This window comes from Lytechinus variegatus, chromosome 2 (assembly GCF_018143015.1).
Source record: "Lytechinus variegatus isolate NC3 chromosome 2, Lvar_3.0, whole genome shotgun sequence".
NCBI classification, from domain to species: Eukaryota; Metazoa; Echinodermata; class Echinoidea; order Temnopleuroida; family Toxopneustidae; genus Lytechinus; species Lytechinus variegatus.
In genome coordinates, this window is record NC_054741.1 from 34,688,515 (window position 1) to 34,703,263 (window position 14,749).

Here is a 14,749-nt window from a genome sequence, read left to right on the forward strand (position 1 = left end):
TTATAACTGCCAATTCTGATGAAGAAAAGAACAAAGTCATGGTGAACAAAAGACATGGCAGAAAAGGACATTGGGAGATATAGTAGGTCGCTTTAAGACCAACTGCACAAAGATCACATTTAATGTGACTGAGCGAGATTTGACAGCAGTATTGATAAAACTCGGAGCAAATTCATGTCGAAAGTCAGAAAAGTGTCTTACGGAATGAAGCAGCATGAATTAAATCAAAAAAAGAAAATCAGTTTTATGCCGTCTTCTTTCTCATGACTTTGGGACATCATTGAGTGCAAATGAAAATTGTGCAACAATGATGGTAACTGTTACAATAATGGTGATCATGGTGATGGTGGTAGTGATGACAATGGTGAATATGATAAATCATAGTGGCAATGATGGTTATTGAGAAGATGCTGTTGAAGTTGCCAATATGTTTTAAAGCCCACGATCCAATTTTGGAAGAAATCGCATATTGCTCATTTTCTGAAAATGTGAATAAAATGAAACTTTTTATTTTAGGTTCAAAATGATGAACCCAAATAACACTAATATATATATATTTTGGATGATTGCAAGCCTAAGTTAAGGCCAAATTAGTTAGAAATTGTAACCAATCATACGATTGGTATGATGTCATCACGACTAGAAAGTCTAATTGTCTAAGTCTAAGTAAACTATTGATGCAGGCATTAGACAGGTCCAGATTTGAGAAAGAGTTGATGAACTACAGGGGCGGATCCAGCCTTCGCCAATAGAGGGGGGGGGGGGTAGATTTCTTTTTCAGCCACATTTTCCCCGATCGGCCGCTCGAAGTTGATTTTTGTTTGTTTATTTGAAGGGATAGTCCTAATAGTCGCTTCTGAGCTTAATATTCTTATAAATCAACATAAATATATAATAATGTCATAAGCCTTATTTAAATAGTACGAGAGCGAAGCGCGAGCTATTTTTTATTTCATGTATTTTGTGCTAAAATTTAAATATTCTGAGTAATGTTTGTGATCCTAAACGAGATGTGTATCCAATTAGATAATTACTGCGAGCGCGAAGCGCGAGCAGAAATTTTTAATGTACGTTTCGATCTGATCAAAAAAAGGATCTGTTAAATGGCTGCTTGCAGTTAGCCATGAAGGCGTTACATGTTTCAACAATCAAATAATGAAAAAATGAAAATCCATAATTTATTGTTCGAAATAGACATGAAATGAAATACTCCGAAAATTTGCTTTGCCCAATTGATCGTGGGCCCGGCACCCACTGTGCAGCGCCAGATCAACGAGGCTCTATCCCTTTCATCGTTGAACGCCAAACAGGGTAGCAGCAACTCCCATCTTTTAACATCTTTTGGTCTGACGCGGCCGGGGTTTGAACCCCCAACCTCCCGATTGTGAGACGGACGCTCTACCAACTGAGCCAGCACACCGGTAATTGCGCGAGCTTAAAATTTTCCTATTCCTACCTGAAGGATAAAAATTTTAAGCACTTTTTGTATTCGTGAAAATGAATATATAACTAAACAATTAATGAAAATTCGAGATTAACACCAAAAAATTGGACACTCTATTTATGTTTTGTTAATCAGGATATGGATGAGTAATTGAAAAACTTCCTACATTAATCATGCGACCGCAAAGCGCGAGCAGAAAATTTTTGATATTGTGATCTGAACCTGGATAATGATTTAAATAGAGAACAAGCTTTGAAGTTACCCCAATCGGAAGTTCTCGAGAATTGCGCATTCAAAAAGAATGAAATATTTTTATACCCCACGAGATCACTATACGTTGAGGTTACACCTCTTTTACCAAAATCAAAGTCAAAATCCATGTAAATTTCATCAAATGTTACAGTAATAGATAAAAATTGTATATTGAAGATGGAGAATTGATTCATATTGCTATTCGTTTGCCCTATTAATGCTATAGCGGCACCTTTATTTCTTTCAAATGGTGGTGAGAGATTGACAAAAACATAATCTCAATCAAGTGGTTAAGATTTCAATACTAAATCTGAGAAGTACAATAAACACTGCCCTTTATTTAAAATCAATGTCATCTTCACCAAAATTTGACAAGTATAGAGGAAGGTTTACTTCCATGCTGGAAACATTAAAAGTATAGGGGTTCATGTGCTTGCTTTCAAACTATCGTCATTTTTGTTGGAGCAAGCATGGCAAGTGTGCTATTTAAAACACCGTGCCAAAAATGCGCCAAAGACTGTATCTACTTGAGGAAAAATGCCAAACCACTCTACCATTTTACTTAGGTAATGTTCGTCATATTTTAATTGCAGCATTTCCGAGAAGATAACTCTGAAATTGTCGAGGTGTTTAAAATGGGTCCCTGGATTATTTCAAGCTAATTAGCTTTGTAAATTAACATATCAGATATGCAGTTAGGATTATTATCATGTGAAAAAATCGGCTCGGTGTAAAAATGGCAGAGGTACAAATGACAAAGAAAAAAACATGGCAGAAGTAAAAAGGGCGGAGGTAAAATTGGCAGAAGTAAATATGGCAGAGGTAAAAATGGCAGAGGTAAAAATGGCAGAGATAAAAATGGCAGAGGTACAAATGACAAAGAAAAAAACATGGCAGAGGTAAAAAGGGCAGAGGTAAAAATGGCAGAAGTAAATATGGCAGAGGTAAAATGGCAGAGGTAAAAAATGGCAGAAGTATAAAAATTGCAGAGGAAAAAATAGCAGCGGTAATATTGGCAGAGGTAAAACCGATACCACTTCAGTTGGTATTTTTTTCTTAGACTTACATGCACGACCTTTTTATATGAAATGGCTCTTATAATATTCAAATTTGAAGAATACTTTCAATCCAAAACATTGTACTTAATTCATCAAAGGGGAAACTCACACTGACATAAAGTTTGTTAAAATGATATTGGTGAGGGTTTTAGGGAATCCAACATAGATTTAAAAAGCTACTAAAATTTTACGTTAATGGGGACGTCATTTGCGAGCTGTTTTCCCCATATATGGTGTAATAAAAAACATCAATGAAATGTCATTTTCTTAAAAAAAAGAAAAATGAAAATTGTTTTAGTTGTACCTTAAGTATAATAACATACGAATAATCTCACATCCGCTGCTGAAAGATTTTTTATTAGCAATCATGAACCACTGATTAAAAAATTGAAAAGTAGACATTATTTTTGATGGATGAAATACGGGGTAGTTACTAGTTTATTTATGACGTCACAGATCAAACTCAAACTTCTAATAACTTTATTAATCTTATGGGTTTTCCGCAAACCTTCACCAATATTTTTTTCTGCTATTTTCACAGTAAAACATTTGTCAGGGTGCATTTCCCCTTCAAAACAGGTCGATAGAATGGTACCTAATACCCCTTTCATAAACCCAATTAAAATGAATTAGGCGGCTAATAGCAGCATAATTTGGTCGTAAAATTGGAGGAGGACAAGAGTTATCCGCATTACTCTGATGCTGCTATTATCCGCATAATAGCAGCCTCGGGATAAGATTTTGAGTTTATGAACGCATTTCCAAATAATGCGGATAATTGCCATGGTGCGGTCACAAGGTCACCCTTTTCCAAAACAACCGCATCGGAGGGGGCGTGTCCAGTTGTCATGGCGATTATCCGATTTTTTCAGGACGGGCGCTCGTAAAAATAATGCGGCTTATTTTCGGAGTTTATGAACGCAATTTTTATTGAATTATCCGCATTACTCTTAGGCGGCTAATATAAGAAACACCTATTAATTTAAATCCCTGATTCGCTGCACATTTCAAAATTCATGCGGTCACCGTTACCATAGAAACAAGTAAAGGAACCCGATATCCACTTGGACTAGCTGCAATGAGGTATTACTCTGAAAAAATGAACACTAGACATGCTAGATGCTATGATCATATTATTTACATTGAACTATATACGTATCATATCAATATCTATTCGGATCATTTATGATGTTGAAATATAAAAAATTACTTTTATTACAGAACTTTTTTTCCTGTTATCCAAGTTATGCAAGTGGTTCAAAGAAATTCCGAACTCGTTTATTTCAGTGCACATTGGTGTTTCCATTACGAATCGTTTGGTATGTTCTACTATACGAATTGGCCAAGATACATCCTTTCATCACTCATTAATTGAAATCATTTTGGCATGGAAATGTTTGAGTTTAATCATATCAACGATAAAGTATAGACCTAAAATGATTTTTTTTAAATACAAATAATATCTCATCATTTCATAATACTCATTTTGTCGATAGGGGTCCATTCAAGGTCAATAATTGTTACTGATATTATAAATGGAACGTCCTTGCTGATCAAGCATGGCGTGATCTTTACCTCTGTCATATTTTACCTCTGCCATTATTACCTCTGCCATTTTGACCTCTGTCATTTTTTACCTCTGCCATTTTCACCTCTGCCATTTTTACCTCTGCCATTATTACCTCTGCCATTTTCACCTCTGCCATTTTCACCTCTGCCATTTTTACCCGGCACCAAAAAATCATGATACCTATTCAAAGCTGATAAATCACCTGTTCGTCCATTGTAACGTCAATGCACATGCGCTTTACGATCTCATGAAGCGCGAAGAGCATCCAATGTGACGTCACATGCATAAAACCCGGGGAGCGTTTCATCAACATTTTTGTCCGACAAGTTGTCAGATCTGATATCTTTCCTTGATTCTGATTGGCTGAGAGGTACTGTTACTATGGTAATTGTCGGATAAAACAGAACTTGTCGGACAAAGTCCCTTCATGAAACGCTCCCCAGTTCGTCTATTGTGACGTCAATGCACGTGCGCTTTACAATCTCATGAAGCGCGAAGAGCATCCAATGTGACGTCACATGCATGAAACTCGAAGCGCGTCACAGGTCACCCTGCACTGAAAACCAAAATTGGTCGCCAGACTAGTTTAAAGTTAGTCCAGATGGTGCCCACCTGGACTAGCTATAAGTTAGTCTGCTTTACTGGACTAGCATGATGGACTAGTTTTGCTTAGTCCATCTTGCTAGACTAGCCTTTCATTAGTCGGTTGACTAGCATGTTCCTAGTCAAGCGACCAGTTTAACGTTAGTCATGCAAGCCTGACTAGTTTGATGCTAGTCCAGCGACTAGTTATTGGTTAGTCCAGCGAGCTGGACTAACATACAGCTAGTCGCTCGACTAGTTATTGACTAGTTTTAAGTTGGTCCAAATGGTGCCCACTTGGACTAACTTCAAGTTAGTCTTGCTGCTGGACTAACATGATGTTAGTCCACCAAGCTGGACTAGGTTGCTGAACTAGCATGTTTCGGTGCGTCAAGCTGGACTAGGTTGCATTACTAGCATGACGGACTAACTTGACGGACTAGCCATGAATGATCCAGAAAACCTAGCCGCGCCTTCAGACGTTCCCACCACGTTGCTAGACATCGCTAAAATAAGAATGAAAATATTTTCGAGGAACAAAATAAGAAATCAAGAAAATTTGTAAATTTATTTACAGTAACAATACAGTTTTATTATCCAAATATCATATATTTCCAAGACATTAAAGTAATATCACATCATCAAAATAATGGCATCCAGATGGGCTAGAGCATATACCATATTTTAGACAAATTATTTCTCACTATTAAAGTAGAAAAAATACCTCCTTGACAGTATTAATTAATCAATGCATTCTTTACAATAAATTCTTTTGAATTTGTTATTTGTTCACAAGAAAATAATATCAACCCCATATCATCTGACTGCCAATGAAATTAAACTTCCAAACATATATGCAAAATCTAACCTATTTACTTTTCCAAATGAAGATGTTCCTTCTAGATTTAAACATATATTATTAGGACGTGCAGTTTAATGCGCACTACATACTACGATTATTTGACGATTTGTTTTTCTTTTAACAAGGTTATGTAAACCATCATATTCAAATTCTTTCTTTCAATTTAAATAATGAGATTGAAAAAATCTTTACAAAATATATAGCAAAAGATATCGTAGATTAAAAAAACACTGTAAAACGTAACAGAGGAAAGAAATAAATAAAGTATTAAATACTAAATATTCAAAATCAATACACCGAGCATAGTTTGCATGTACATTAGTGGAATCCCCACTCTAGACAGGCGTAAACTTGAAAACATTAGAAAAGCGTTAAAAATATTGCATATTTATATACATTAAATACAATCATTGCAAAAAAAAAGTAAATCAAAATGAATTCGAATAAAAAATCAAATAAAATTTGTAAAGTTGTAATTATAATCATTAATTAGATTTCAGTCTCGATACAGGGAATATGTATATTTTGTTGAAAAATATGGCAGTAGGAAAATGACTCAAAGGTTGATATTCAATTGAAGGACTTCAAATATGAAAATATACATATGAAAACTTTATTATTTCTGGAAGTTTACTTGCTTACTTTTGTTCGATGTGTTTCTGTAAACATGAGTTTTGTACATTGCAGTATGTTATCATGCTCCTCATGAAAATATCAACAAAATAATTTTGATACAAATTCAAGGTATAGAAGGACAATTTTGGTTTTGTACTCGAGTGACAGAATTATGAAAAAATACATAATACAAATTAATAGTCAGATGAATTCCTTTGTGAAAAGGGTGATAAAATGCAGATAAAACAAATTACAGAATTTGGTATGTACAAACTGTTGCTGTCCAAATAAATAAAAAAGAACTAATGTTTTGCTCTGTAATGTCATAACACAAACATTTGCATTTGTTTATTACGCAAAAGGAAACCTTTTCAAACTTAGTCATATACCCAGAGCATCCCACAATAAACTTGGCGTCTGATTAAGAAAACACTATTTAGATTTGAATTTGTGAAAACCAACATTTTATAATACAGATTTAAAATAAATCTGATATTGTTTGGAATATCAGATTTATCTTAAATTATTATTATTGTATGGAATAAACCTTAACCAAAATTATTAGGACACTAGAGTGTTTGATTATACTAGATTTCAGCAATAAAGAATTAACACAAATAGATATAGAAGGTTAATTATCTTAACTCACTGCATGATTGATTTATTGTTAATGTAAATATGGGCCGTGGACTGTTGTCTCCATCCTGAATATCTAATAAGATCTTTGCATAAATATGAGAGTCTTACTTAGGCAAGTGGGATATTGAAAATAGACGATATAAAACGAACAGATCGACATCGTGGCCTCTGACAGAAGGTCGAGCGATTTGGTGATTGTGAGGATTGTGTTCCGTGTCCGTCTGGAGGTGTAAGGGATTCAGTGACTGTTCAGATAAATGATATAACAGACGATGGCAATGACAATTAGAGTGATAGAAACAATTGGAAAATCAGAAAGATGAAATCGATATTATTCAGAGTTAGCAGCATGTGCTGGCGAGGAAGGCACCACTACGAAAATCATAGTAATAGTATATACATGTATCTTTTTTGTCATAAAAAATCGCAATTGTCATATAGAAAGAGATGACCCCTGTATCTTACGTCATAATTACATGGACTATGAATAGTTTTCATACAGTCTGATACTTGTGCAGAAATCCCCTTAAAACAATTGCCTCATAGCTAGCTATCACATTATAAACATACCGAATCCTAAAGACTAATGTAACTAATGTTTCCATAAGAATGTGTTTATTAAAATTGAAGAGAACATGGGAGTTAGATGTTAAATGTGGAAGGAACTTCATCAGAAATTTCACAATGTTTCATTTTTGTTAAATCATATCAATATTAAGGAAATGTGAAGGAAAGCAAAACATTACACATAGAAATTTAACTAACCTCAGTTCTGGTGACACAAAGAGATCATTAAATTTCCATGAACATGCTGAAGAAGTCATGTTGTTGCCAAGGATGGGTCCACTGCTTATGTCATTGCTTCTAGAATGCTTAACTGAAAAAGAAGAACAGATGTTCAATTATTATATTCATTTTATTTCTTTTTATCAATCGACGCAGAATATGTCAGGTACAATAAACAATAAAAAACATTTCATGACAACTCCTTTACACCATTAAGAACAACAGTGAAACATTGTTTTGTACAGTATCTTCAGTGGTATATGATGATGGTCAACTTGTCAGTAATTAATCATTTATAATGTTTTTTTTATTCTGCCTATTCTTTTAAAATGTAAATCGTTTGTAAGCAGCAGATAAGCATAGAAGTGCTTCCTCACCTTCTCTTCCTCCCAGACCTCTATCGTCTATAGATGATTGGTATGCTTCTTCTTGCCATTCCCAAATTTAATCGATGAGTTAGACGTTTTTGCGAACCCATTTTCAATGATCGGCATATGCGATATTTCTTTATTCTGTAGACGACCCATCTCTGTAGATAACTGTGTAAAAGAAAAAAAATCATCATCATCGTTTTACTACAGAATCAGTGCGTCTCATTGGGTTGTTGTTTCTTATGTGATAAACAAAATAATTAACTAGCTCCTGCAGTTCGCCATCGTCATTTGTATAACATATAAACATTGATTTTATGCTTATGGGTCTTTTAAATCACTCGTGGGTTATGTAAAAAGGGATAAACCTATCGATTTTCATCTACTTGCATCAGTTCATTTATATAATTTTATAAGCCACTTCTTCGTGAACATTTGCCTAATAATGGACATAGATTATTCTAAAAACTGCCTACAGTAGGCTCCAATTTCAATTTTTTTTGGTGAGATTCTGAATAAAGAATTTTTCTTTCCTTTCCATAAGTGGTACAAGTATAAAAGTATCAAACCCAACACAATCCAACTGACAATGGGGGAACGCGTAAAACATTCCATTCAAAGACTGCTTTCCAAATACAAAGATCCAGCTAATGGAAACTTAATAAAAATTATATAAGCCTACCTAATATTCCAGATATCACAAATAAAATATAAAACTAATGATAGCTACTGAACAATTATAATTATTTTCACAATACCATATCTAATCTTACAAAATTCAGAAAGAAACACAAAGAATTTCCTTTCCTACATGCATGTAGAAAAGACAACAATCTCAAATAACTTGGGCTACGAGTATGTATGACATATTTTTGAATTTCCTTCAAAAAAGATGCATTTCTGATACTTTAGTTAATTTCAAAAGTTCCACAAATCAATTTAATGCGTATTTGCTAGTGAAGAGTCAAAAAATATAACCGAAAACCCCCAGCCGAAGTTATCGGCACTATACTCTCCTATATAAGAATACGAAAATTCTCACACTCCTCTCACACACTTCACTTATAATTATTGGAAACACTTAACGGGCATGCAGTGACATATTTGTGCCGTTGCTGTGTGAAATATGCTCTTCGTCCTCTCCCAGATTTGTCTCTTTAGGATCATGCATGCATTATATCGATTTTAATCTTTAAAAAGGAGGAAAATTGTACTTACTTTGAATTTTTCGATATGGTTCGACTGATTCTAGAAAACAGGCAAAAGATACAGGCTTTCAGTAGAAGAACTTCAGACTTGCTTCCCTGATCGTATCACACAGCGAAATGATGACCCAAATGATGCATTGTTTGTGAAAGCGTTAATTTGAGCGGGCAATTTCCAACTGAAACAAAAGCTGGCTTAGGATTGGTCTTTGTATCCAAATAAGCAACTTCTTTGTAGTGCTCAGTGCTACTGCATGTTGACAGTAATGCATGTGTTTGCTTTTCGGGTTATTCAATGCACAGGCTCAGATTCCAGTTAGGCCTACCTGTAAACACTGATTGTGGGACATGGGTTAAATGTGCCTATAGGCAACCATCTTGAAAGAATCAGAACATTAATTGCATGTTGCTCATCTTTCATCCGATCTTTTTTTTTTTTTTGCTTTCATGCACTTCATGATAATCATTGATTTTTGTTAGAACTTTCTTCATTATTCAACAGATGTCTTGAATCAAGATCCGTGTCGTACTTTGAGCCGCAGGTTATTCACTATAATCATGATTCTGTGAAAGTGCTAAAATACCTAATCTTTTCTAATAAATATTTTTTTAGGCGTACTAATCATAATACATAAATTACAATAGAGGACAATGGTATATCCAAGAGCTTTCTTCTTTTTTTGTGGTGGAGCCAAACATACTTTAGTTTAAAAAAAATGTAAAAGCTATTTTATTTTCAGCATCTGACTTGCCTTGCCTCAAATTCGACAACCCAGGCTGGATTCACTATTAAGACAAGCAGGAAACCTTGCCTGACAACCTATCTCGATTTACATAACTCAAACTAGACTGTACTGCTTGACAAGCTAAAAGCTAGTCTGTCTAGATTGACAAGTCATAAACTAGTCCTCCCTGCTTGACAAGCCCGAAGCTAGTCAGTCTGGCTTGACAAGCTACAAGCTAGTCCGTCCTGTTTGACAAGCTAAATGCTAGTCTGTCTCGAATGACAAGCCTTGAACTAGTCAGTCCTGCTTGACAAGTCAGAAGCTAGTCAATCTGGCTTGACAAGTTACACGCTAGTTCGTCCTGTCTGACAAGCTTAAAGCTAGTCTGTCTCGATTGACAAGCGATAAACTAGTCCGTCTTGCTTGACAAACCAGAAGCTAGTCCGTCCCTAAACTAGTCCAGCACAGAAAAGGACATTAGTCGAGCAATTTCGACTAATTTCAAGCTAGTCCAGCAGGCCGAAAGCTTGTCTTAGAGGCTGGACTAGTTTAAAATGCAGGTTTTTCCTAGTCCAGCAGCCTCGACTAACATGCCAGACTAGTTAAAGCCTAGTCGAGCCTCCGCTGGACTAGTTTAGGTTTTCAGTGTGGGAACGCCTCTATTTTATCACAGTGATTATTGTAATAATCTTATCCGAGTTAACTTGCATTCAGCAGTTTCTCTGATAATTCTTTACATATCTTCGGTATTTTCCAAATCTTCATCATGGGATGTACAAATTCAAAAGTATGTCCTCTGCCGATGGGTTTGGAGGTGGCAACTTCACAAACTCGGCGTCAAAAACGTAATGGGAGATCATTGTTGAAGGCATTGAAAAAGGTGTTGTGCAGGAAGAATAAAGTAAGAAACACTCAAACTTTAAAGGGGGGGGGGGGGTAAAAAAGAACTTTAATGGCCAACCGTCTACAATGTTTGGAATAATATTTTTAAAGTAAATTCCAATGTTGCAAGTGCTAAAAGTACTATTGACATGATTAAAATGATTTTTTTGTACGAAGGTGATTGGAAAAAAGGTAAATTAAAAAGGGTCTGCCTACTATTTGATTACCGTCACAGACTCACAGTGGATGGAGAAAACAGAAGGGAGAGAGAGAGAGAGAGAGATGGGGGGATGGAAGGGGACTGAAAGAACTCATTGTATTGATTGTCTCGCAACCCAGTGGCTGACAAATTTGCAAGGGGGGTGTTTAAGGACGCACTATAGATACCGGTGGGGTGGGGGGGAGCTGGAAATTTGGGCTGATGCAATTTTTACCGGTGGGGTGGGGGGGAGCTGGAAATTTGGGCTGATGCAATTTTTTCCCCTTTCTTCTTTGAGTAAAGCTTTTTTTTCCTTAGTCCATTGAGACTAGATTTTTATTCCCCTTTCAGATGATTTTTACTTTGATGGTGAGTCAAGTTTTTTGTTTGTTTTTGAAAAAAATCCAGCCCCCCTGTTTATTTAATGTTGCTTGTATGAAGAATACACACATTAGCATAATCATTTGCTATATTCATAAATCAAAATAAATGAATTGAATTGAATTGAATAATACTTATCAACAGGTGGCACCAATCAATTTCTGCGACATTGATGACGTCATCAACCAGCCTTCGACATCATATCCCAGAGAAAAAAATATCAACTCTGAAGAATTCCTGGCTTATGGTATGTCATGAATAAAATATGTAATTAAGAAAATATTTGTAATAAAGATAAGATTATAATTACAAAAAGGCAGCGCCTTTAAAAGTGAAGAATCTTTAATCCGATAAGTTCTTCTCAAATTATTTAAATTTTTGAAGGTTCTTCTTTTAATTTCTTCGTTTTTTTATAATTTGCAATTCTCTGGTCTATCCTCTAAACATTTTCCATTTTGATTTCCTGTTTTCATAGAACGATTCTTGGCCAGTACTCTTCTTGATGACAGCGATTCTGACTTCGATGACGATGACAACGTCGTCAAGCAAAAACAACCATCAATGTCATACCCACCAGGAAAGATCAAGAAGAGTTGTGACATCCTCGTCATTGGTAGGTCGCCTCTCTAAAGAGGAGTAACAAAATAACCATCGCTATTATGGAAGGAAGATATCCTTGCATGATTAAGATATGGTACAATATTAAGGGATAGTGAAATAAAAAAAAATAACTATTTGAAATCTGGATGCGTTGTGGCCCAGTGGATTAGTCTTCGGGCTTTGAAATAGAGGGTCGTGGGTTCGAATCCCAGCCATGGCGTAATTTCCTTCGGCAAGAAATTTATCCACATTGTGCCGCACTTGACCCAGGTGAAGTGAATGGGTACCCGGTAGGATTCATTCCTTGAACGCTTTAGCGCCTATTAATATGGCGGCTCAGCTACAGCCGGGGTAATAATATGATACCAAGTATCGAAGCACAGTTGAGTATATGCACATAGTAACTGCGCTATATAAATGGACATATTATTATTATTATATAAGCCCATGGATCTGGAAATTAAAGTGCCTACTTTTTATTTTCCTGATTAAAATCTCGATGTAAGAATAATAATATTAAACACGATTTTGTTCTTCTTTGCTTTTCTCTGCAGATCATGGCGAAGACGAGGATAACTCGGCTCACATCACTCAAATCAAAACACGCCCTGGGGGTGTGGCTTTTGAAGTTGCGAATAACTTTGACCATATCACAGATGTGACAGACGTCAAAGTCAGCCGTGGGGGCGTGGCTTTCGAGATCACAGCAGACCAATCTCTTGCTCCCTCTGCAGAGGTTTTAGAGATGTCTCTCCCGAGTTCACCAATCACAACCGTGAGCTGCACACGTCACGCCAAGGAAGGCATTGCTTTTGAGATCGATTTCAGCGATAACGAGGAGCAGAACCAACAACTCAAGACGCTCAGCAAAGTGACGTCACTCATTGCCAAATATGGGTGGAGCGAGCATGACATCATCAAAGAAAGTGACGATGTATGGGTTGCCAACAAAGTTCTTGCAATGAATGTAAGTGGAGCGGGTGCAGATTCTGGAGAATTGATTTTTGTAAATTGAGTTTCATACATTACAGCAGAGATTCGTCAAAATTCGTTTTAAATTCATGTTAGTACTTACGAAAAAGCAAATAGGCCTACGTACAAATGTCGAAACATTTAATGCAAGAATACTTTTAAAAAAATATCTCACCAAGTGATATCGAGTAAAAAAATGTCCTTAAAATGTCGGTATAAAGATAATATTTGTTTTTGTTTCTTGCTGGTTTGTTTTAAGGACAATGCAAAGAGGAATGAGAAACGGTTGGCATCTCTGAGGAAGGCTGAGGAAGAGTTCGACCTGATGACAGCCACTATGACAGAGAGAGCCCTTGACAGCTTTCACTACTTCCTGGTAAAGGAGACGTGTACAGAACATAGTCTTCTTAGGAGAGCCCAGTTCAAGGCTTGGCAGAAGAAGATGATGCAGTAGATTGAGCAAGGAAGAATTTCTTGCACGACCAGGCTATACTAGATTGCAGTCAGCTAGCTATGCACCATGATTTCTCTTCTCTCTGGTATGCGCCACCTTCCCAGAACGGAATGGAAGAAGAAGATGTGGGATTCCCTTCAGCACTGAACATGGAACGACCTCAGGCGCAGAGGAGGGCATCCGGTGACATAGACCTGATAGTGTTCTTGACACTCTTGTCAAGAACACCATCTTCTTTGAAAGGTGGACTTTCAGACACGTTAGCCAAGTAATGAACGATAATCTGCATCCAAAAGGAAAAATCAATAAGCCAAATGCCCAAGATAGGCTTTCAGTGTACGGGAGAAGACGATGCAGTGGAATGATCAAAAAGATAAATTGACGGAGGTTGAGATGGATAAGGGTAGTGGTAGTTGGATGGATCAGAAAGCCACCATTGTTTCTTGAAGTCCTGGTGAAGGAAACAACCCCAACAAAGTCACATTGGGCGGGCTCATTGAAGGCCTGGCGGAAGAAGATGATGTTGAACACTGATCGAGGAAGATCTTTTTGTCGGTGAGATGGACGATTGAACAGACATGATCCCTTGCACACTGATGCACATTGTGGTGAAGGATAATTTCGCATATCAAAATCTCCTGATGCATGGCAAAAGAAGATGGTGCAGTAGACTGAGCTAAGGAACACCTTCTTGTGCCTTAGGTGGACATTGGACATCATAACAGCCAATTCTGATGAAGAAAAGACCAAAGTAACCTTCGGACATGTTCAGGGCTAACAAAAGCCATGGCAGAAAAGGACAATGGGAGATATAGTAGGCCGCTTTGAGACCCACTGCACAAAAAAATCACATTTAATGTGACTGAGCGAGATTTGACAGCGGTATTCATGAAACTCGAAGCAAATTCATGTCGAATATCAGAAAAGTGTCTTACGGAATGAAGAGCATAAATTAAATCAAGAAAAGAAAATCTGTTTTATGCCGTCTCCTTTTTTCTCATATAACTTCGGAACATCATTGAGCGCAAATCAAAATTGCGCAACAATGATGGTGGTAGTGATGATAATGGTGAATATTAATAAATCATGGTGGCAATGATGGTGATTTAGAGGATGCTGTTGAAGTTGCCAATATGTATTAACAGGATCCAG

The 14,749-nt window shown here is 36.4% G+C and overlaps 1 protein-coding gene and 1 long non-coding RNA gene across 2 annotated transcripts; one reads left to right on the forward strand and one right to left on the reverse strand.

Moving 5' to 3' along the window:
- Positions 1–7,767: 7,767 nt before the first annotated feature.
- LOC121409440 lies at positions 7,768–9,734 on the reverse strand. Its single transcript, XR_005969149.1, has 3 exons — positions 9,398–9,734; positions 8,186–8,347; positions 7,768–7,899 (listed from the first exon to the last, which is right to left on the reverse strand). It is a non-coding gene; the product is annotated as an uncharacterized LOC121409440 (long non-coding RNA).
- Positions 9,735–10,875: 1,141 nt separating this feature from the next.
- LOC121406786 lies at positions 10,876–14,553 on the forward strand. The gene is made up of 5 exons (XM_041597656.1): positions 10,876–10,896; positions 11,716–11,818; positions 12,047–12,184; positions 12,726–13,138; positions 13,403–14,553. The coding sequence occupies exons 1-5, from the start codon at positions 10,876–10,878 to the stop codon at positions 13,595–13,597; spliced, it is 870 nt and encodes a 289-aa protein (XP_041453590.1). The 3' UTR covers positions 13,598–14,553.
- Positions 14,554–14,749: the final 196 nt, after the last annotated feature.